Source organism: Terrapene carolina, unplaced genomic scaffold (genome assembly GCF_002925995.2).
Source record: "Terrapene carolina triunguis isolate 2854851 unplaced genomic scaffold, T_m_triunguis-2.0 Scaffold96, whole genome shotgun sequence".
NCBI lineage: Eukaryota > Metazoa > Chordata > Testudines > Emydidae > Terrapene > Terrapene triunguis.
In genome coordinates, this window is record NW_020664447.1 from 177,732 (window position 1) to 185,399 (window position 7,668).

The window sequence follows — 7,668 nt, forward strand, 5'->3', positions numbered from 1 at the left end:
TGAGATACCAATGGGTGACACTGCTGTAGTGGGATAGGATTCTTCCCTGAGCAGTGGGGTTCTGCCCTCAGGACTCCTGGATAGAAAGATGGAGGTCACTCTTAAAAAGGGCTTTGAAGGCTCCTGTGCCCCCTCCCTTCCCACCATCCTGGTGACCATCTGCTTTGGAAGAGCATTTCTTTCCTGCCTGGAAGATCTCAAAGCCCTTGAACAGAGATCACTCTGGCTTTGGCTCCACTTTAAAGAAAGTTTCCCTAGCAATAGCATTTGTAGCCGATGCCTCAATAGATGTAGTGAGGTTCACAGCTTGAGCCATGGCTCTGGCCCTGAAAGGTGGATACTCACTAAGCAGGTCTGTGCTTGGCCAGGTTTACAGGCTCCATCCTTTTTTGAGAGAAGGTGCATAAGGTGATGGCTCACAATGCGACAAAATGCAACATAGTTAGGCTGTCAGAGGCACTCCTTTCATTCCTTATCCTCACAGAGGTGCCAGCAAACAGACATCAAATTCCCCAGGGGAGAACAGTGGAATCGAGGTCTGGGGAAAAGTCCAGAGCATCTATACTCAGACCTCAGTAGTCAGGAGCCAAATTAGCCATCAGCATTACCCAGAAGTGCCACAGTAGTGTGAATTCATTATTTCATTTTCAGCGAAGTGACTGACCAGGTTATTATTTTATCAACTACAGTTGGTTAATAACATAACCAATCAGGATGCTTTTACTAACTAATTCAGTGTTTTAATATGTGCTGCAAAGAGCCTCATGAGGCACATTAAAGAGCCACTTGTGAGCCTCTTGCGAGCCACTTGTGAGCCTCAGTCTGAGTATCATAGGACTGGAAGGGACCTCGAGAGGTCCTCTAGTCCAGTCGCCTGCACTCGTGGCAGGACTAAGAATTATCTAGAGCATTCCAGACAAGTGTTTGCTCTTAAAAATCTCCAATGATGGAGATCACCTCAGCCCTGCCAAAATCACACTTTGTGACAAGGATCGCACAGACCTGTGCCCAGAGCTGAAACTAGGAGGCAGGATTTCCCATTTCCTAAAGGAATGGTTTTCCTCAACAAGTGGGTTAGGGAAGTAGCAAGCCAGGGATGCTCACCTCATTCATATGTTCTTCATCCAGTCACCCAGCTCCACTGACCCTGTAAAACAGTCTGATCCAGAACAAAATATCTCATATTCTGGATATGTGAGTGATAGTGTGTTTCCTCAGAAGAAAGGTTCTCTGGGTTCTACTTCATCATCTTCATTGTACAGAATCCCATTGGGGACAGGGAGGGAGCTATCGGAGCCATTCTCTGCCTCAAAAGGCAGAGTAGATGAAGGAAATGAAGCTTCAGATAGAGACCCTGGCCTCTACAGTGTCATTCCTGGCCTGGAGGATGGGGAGGGGAATTCTTGACTTCAGTAGATCTAGCAGAAGCTTATCTCCATATCCCCATCATGCCATGCTATCACAGACTTCTGGGGTTTGCCTATGGCAGGAAACTTCAGTACTGAACACTCCTATTCAGCCTGTCCTGGATTCTCAGGATTTTTACAAGGATGTTGGGGACAGTAGCCAGAATCAGGTCACAGGGAACTCACCCCCTTCCTGGATGACATCCTGATCAGAGCTCCATCACAATCCGCATCGCACAGGGGCGCGTGTCTCAGACATTGACTCGCCTCAAGGCACATGGCTTCATAATCAGTGCCAAGAAAGATTCTCTGGTTCCATCCAGGAATTTTTCTTGTTCTAGAACTTCAGGAGGCTTACCAGGACCACTTTGTGAGCAGGAAGGCCGTAGATATAGACATTGCATTAGGTAGCTTCTGTAGCTAGAGAAAACATTCCTGTGCATTCGGCAAAGTCTGTGGCAAAAAAAAAAAAAGCCCCATAGTGTAGTGGTGATCACGTTCACCTAACACACAGAATGTCCCCAGTCCGAAACCGGGCAGAAACAGGCCACTGTTCCTTTTTCTGACTCCCCTCCTGCATTTTTAGTCTTAGAACAGACCACACTGTGAAATTTTACTTTGAATTATATCAATTATGAGTTAAATAATATGGAAGCTCTCTCTAAGTTATAGTCCTGGGTTCCTTACCTTTTCAGCTGCTCTGATAAATTAACATTTTTGTTAGGGGCGGGGGGAAATTTTCATGAAGCCTTTTTTAGGGACTAATGCTATCTAGGACTCTGAAGTAATCTTAACGTGGCCCATAGAGTGCAATCCTTCGTTCTGGATTTGTCATTCCACAAGTTGACCTGTTCTTTACTACTGTCCAGGCTTCATGAGCCATGGGAGCAAGGGGCAGGCTGGAGTAGGTGCGACTGCGCGGTACTGCCAGCTGGGAGAGCAGCCTGAGGCAGAGGCCTCCAGCTCGCATGATATTCCAGGCAGGACTGAATCTCCATGAGACGAAACTTAAAGAAGAGAATGACCTGGAGTCACTCCCATTCGGTGCTCTAAGAGGAAGATAGCCATGTCTGTCCAGGCACCCCTGATCGACCTCACCAAGGTCTGCCAGCTGAGCGGGACCCCGGCTGGCAGGAGCCGGCAGACGGAGTCCCAGACCGGCAGCGGGCTGAGCCGCTCACCCCGCTGCTGGTCTGGGGCTCTGTCCGCCAACCCTCTCAGCCCACTGCCGGCCTGGGTTCCGATCGTCCAGGCAGGCAGCGGGCTGAGCGGGTCCGATGGATGGGACCCTGGAAAAAAGGCGCAAAACGATTGTCTGCCATTGCTTTCACGGAGGGGGGAGGAGGGCTGACGACATGTACCCAAAACTACTCGCGACAAAGTTTTTGCCCCATCAGGCATTGGGAGCTCAACCCAGAATTCCAATGGGCGGTGGAGACCGCGGGAACTGTGGGATAGCTACCCACAGTGCAACGCTCCGAAAGTCGACACTAGCCTTAGTACTGTGGATGCACTCCGCCGAGTTAATGGTCTTAAGTGGGGACATACACAATCGATTGTAAAAAATCGACTTCTATAAATTCGACCTAATTTCGTAGTGTAGACATACCCCAAGTCTGCCATTGATAGGTAGATTAGACTGTGTATTGTGGAAACCTACAGATCATCAGAGGCTCCTGTCCCAAAGGGATCAAGGTGCTTTTCATGAGATCCATAGCAACCTCATGGGTGGAACAAGCAGGTCTGTTCACTTTGGAAATTTGCAAAGTGGGCCACTTGGTCTACAGCTAACGCCTTCAAAGTACTGCAGGGTGGCCCTTCTGTCTTCTGCAGAGATCTCCTTTAGCAGGAAAGTGCTGCAGGCAGTAGCCCAGAAATAATACAGACTTGAGCGAGCTCACAAAAAGGGCAGGGTACTTCTTTCCTACCAAACTTGTTTCACTGCTTTGCAGAATTGTGGGAGAGACAGAGCTGCAGAACAGAAAATTTCTTACCACTAATTTCCTTTCTGCTAGCAGCGTCTCCCATAGCCCTAGCCAGCCTGGATGGCTCATGAGTCCAGGGTCAGATATTAAGTGGCATTGTTACCATATGGCTGTCTTGGTCTAAGGTACAGTTATTTCATTGTCTCTGGAATACTTGTTGTCATGCAAGTTTCATAGCTTGGGAATAACTCATCTGGCAGCCAGCAAGAGCAGAGGTAATGTGACCAGACCGTGGAGCACCAAAACACTGATCCTTCTCGGAGCTGCTGAGAGAGGAAAGCAGGCCAGACATGCAGAATTGTGTGAGGTGCTGCTAGCAGAAAGGAAGTTATCAGTAAGAGGTTTTCCATTCTTTATGCTACAGCAGTACCCCTTCATGACATGACAGTGGTGTAATGGAAGATAGAGCATCCAGGTATTGCATCATATTATACAGGTTGCTTTTTACACAAGAAATTGTTAAAAGGGAATAATGGAACAGATACGGAAAAATTAAGGCACTGACTTCTAGTTGGTCTCATCAGTTACTCACCGAACAAAAAAATAAAATGTAGAGGCTAGCTGTATGGTAAAGATACTTTTGATAGAATACACTTTTGAAAAAGTTTGGTGCTCCCTAGGTGTATAAGTTCATGCTTTACACTAAATTTGTTGTATAGTTTGAGAAATAAGTTCTCATATCAAATAAAAGAAACATCTTGACTATTGTATTTCAGTTTTTTTTCTAGCAGTGGTATATTGACTATAACAGTCCTTTTCCTCTGGAGTAGCTGATCTGTATACCACCTTTGTGTTCCCCTAGTTCCTTGGTGTAAGTTAGAGCATCCTCAGCACTACTGATTTTTTTTTAATGGTCCTCTAGCAGCTGTTACATTGATTGTGGCTTGCCAGAGCAGTTTGCTCTGGTCTTGATCACTCAATATGAATCCTCAGATATTCACATATGGTAGCTTTTATGGACTTTTTGGGCTAGAAGGGTGCAAAGGGACCAAAGTGTGAGCCTAAATCTAGCCCAGTGTTTCAGGTAATCATAATGTGTTTAAACTACAAAGCTTGTCATTGAGAAGAATGGCAATTGGGGATTATTTAGATGTAAGCTGCTTCAATGTTTTTCTGAAATTTGCCATAATTTACTGTGCAGGTGTCCTTAAAGCCCAGTGATGACACTAGCAACAGTTCAGTTGGTAAGTAAAGCTTTTAATCTTATTTCAGAATAGTTTTCAGATGGTTGTTTTAGGAAGATACGCATTAAAGATGTATTATAATCTAGGTTCATTGCAGCCTGAAAACCCTGTGCAAGTGAGCATAGACCAGTTGACTGCAGCAGTCTATGCCCTTCTTCACCTCCACTTAAACTCAGGCTGCAGTAGCAGCAATTCTGCAACAAAAAATAATAGAAGCACTAAGGAAGCATGGACTGCCACAGAGCACCTGCAATTCACAATATTTGCTGCTCATGGAATTCTTACCGGTTGGGTGTCAAAGTGAGTAATTTATTAAACTAATGTCCCTTTTTACAAATCAGTTATCCATCTCTTGTTCTTCCTGCTTCAACATATTGACTTTTCCTTTCCAGTTATGAAAAATACTACTTGGTTTGCTCTCTGACCCATAATGGAAAAGATTTGTTTAAACCCGTTCAGTCCAAGAAGGTTGGCACATATAAGAATTTCTTCTATCTGATTAAATGGGATGAACTGTAAGTAATTTTAGTACTTCTGCTCCTTCATTAAAATATTTCTGTATCTTTTAATTATAGTATTTTCTAACTATACTTAGCTAATAGAGTTATGTAAGATGCTAATTCTGTTGAACTCCTTAGTAAACTTAGACTTTCTGTGATCACAAATGTCTGACATGTTAATACTGTCTGGGTTAGAGTAGCACTTTACCCTGCTAATTTTGAAAAAGTGTGGGGGTAGAGGTAAGAAACAAATGCTCTCTACTAATATGCTGATTGTTCACATTTATAAACTGTTGGAAAACTTACATTTTAAAAAACTCCTCCCTTTTTGTGGGCACACTTTGCACCTATAAAGAGGAAAACAGGAAAAAGGCTTCTTCAATTATGGCCTGAATGTCTAGGGAGGGAAAAACTTGTTACGGTATTGTAAGTACTCTGGAAGCTTGCCTTCTCATTGGAGTCTCTAAGCATTTTTCAGTGATAAGATAATCTTCACTTAAATGCAAGCAGTGTGTTTTAACACTTCTTTGCAATGTATGACAACAGTTGTGCATATATTGTCATTCTAAAAATAATCTTAGATGGGAGGGCTGTCACTGGCAGGAAGGCAGACTCTTTAAATGCTCACTTAAGAAAATCAGACTTTTTTGCTATTAAATCTTATCTTCTGTGTGGGAGAATGTTTAACTGTCCTTGAGCTAATTTAGATTTTGAGCGTGGGGGGCGGAATACAAGAGGAAAACTCTGGATTGATAGTGTTCTAATCCTGGGGGTTAAAAATTGGCTCCCCTCACCCATACACTGTTTGTGTTTCAGTACCACCCCCACCACCCCCTGTCACACTTAAAACAATAAGTGCCCAGACATAGGCTTGAGCACCTTTCCCTTTGTTTAAAATTATAAATTTAAATACACAGTTCAACTCTCCACTTCTTCTAGGCAACATCTTGTAATCCAAATGCCTACAAACCTACACACCTGCCTATACCTTAGTTCCCTATCTCTTCAAAGGCCAGGTTAAACAAGTAGCCAGGATTTTGTTGACCTATTTTACACCAGGGCAGAACAGTATTTCAAACTCCCCAGGACACTCTATATAGAATGACCAAGTAGCTGCCCTCTGTTATACTGAGGGATCTAACCTGAGCGCGTCTGCTGATGGTAACTGAGCAGTGTATCTCTGAGAGACAGGTGGTCTCTCAGGCTAATTCCAGGCCATTTAATGTAGGAATTGTGTAGGGTTTTGGCATATAAAACTGACCTTACAATAAAACTAAAGAATACTTCAAGGCAGGAAAAATAATAGTGTGAACTTTACTCTGTCCATTGAATTTTATTAGTGTTCAGCAAGATTTGAAGGTTCTACTTTGTGTGCCATTTCAGTACATGTAAATGCTTACATGAAACAGCACTTCGTTTGGATGGAAAACCTGTTGTCTCAAAGCTTGACTTTAATATTAAACTTAGAAAAGTAGAGGTGTTAAACCAAATCTGTAGGCCCTGATAGTGAGCCAAAAAAGTGGAAAAATTAATTATACTAGACAGTCCAGCTCCTTGGAAAGAACATGTAATTTTACACAAGAAATCTCGTCCATTAAGAGGTACTTTTGAACTTAGATATGATGCAGGATTGTTGCCTTGCACCCTTCAGAAATTGTTACTGACACTAGAGATGTGATGCAGCGTGTGAATAAATGAAATTTGCATATTAACATTCAATACCAATTCACTTCCTTTGAGAACAAAAAGCATTAACATATATTGTAACTTCCTTTTAAGATTCTAATGCTTTCTTTTCTTCTGAGTTGTCTTCTTTAACATACTTTTATTTTACAGAATCATTTTCCCCATCCAGATTTCACAATTGCCATTGGAATCGATCTTGTGTCTTACTCTGTTTGGAATATTAAATCAAAATAGTGGAAGTTCACCTGATTCAAATAAACAGAGAAAGGGCCCAGAGATGTTGGGTCAAATTTCTTTACCTCTTTTTGACTTTAGACGGTAAGCATCCAAAATGTGTGTTTATTTTAACTAATGACTTGGGCGTATAAAAGGATTTAGATCCCCACAAGTGCAGAAGCTGTTTCTTTGTCATTGTTTTTAATAGAATGACAAAGGTAAGACTTGTAGACAGTGCTGCGTTGGAAGTTACTCTTAATTAGATGTGAAGGATCAACAGTAAATAGAAATCTGCTTATAAGATGCTGCTATTCAAATGGTTCTGCATTCTCCTAACAGACTGACTGATTAGTAGGATTGGGTTGATAGGCTGTTTGGATGATATTAATAATCAAGGACTGTTCATATTTCACCCACAGCATCTGAAGAAGTGTTGTTTTTTTTACCCACGAAAGCTTATCCCCAAATAAATCTGTTAGCCTTTAAGGTGCCACCGGACTTCTTGTTATTTACATGCTAGTTTTCCCAAATAGAGACCACAGTGGGTAGCAGTACTTCAGAGTGGCAGCAATTTGTAGCATAATAGGAGAGCATCCTTGAGGCAGTCCACTGACATCCAGCATAGGATCTGGTGAACAGTAGATTGTATGTATGTATGTATGTATGTATGTATGTATGTATGTATGTATGT

At 42.6% G+C, this 7,668-nt stretch overlaps 1 protein-coding gene across 1 annotated transcript in view; it reads left to right on the forward strand.

Annotated features, from left to right (window-relative positions):
• The window catches only part of PIK3C2A (phosphatidylinositol-4-phosphate 3-kinase catalytic subunit type 2 alpha), an 88,364-nt gene that overhangs the window by 44,334 nt on the left and 36,362 nt on the right, over nucleotides 1-7,668 (forward strand). Inside the window, exons 10-13 of the mRNA XM_024202174.3 lie at nucleotides 4,533-4,575; nucleotides 4,662-4,875; nucleotides 4,968-5,090; nucleotides 6,912-7,079. Of these exons, the coding sequence (XP_024057942.2) occupies nucleotides 4,533-4,575; nucleotides 4,662-4,875; nucleotides 4,968-5,090; nucleotides 6,912-7,079 (548 nt within the window). The remainder of the gene's footprint in view (nucleotides 1-4,532; nucleotides 4,576-4,661; nucleotides 4,876-4,967; nucleotides 5,091-6,911; nucleotides 7,080-7,668) is intronic.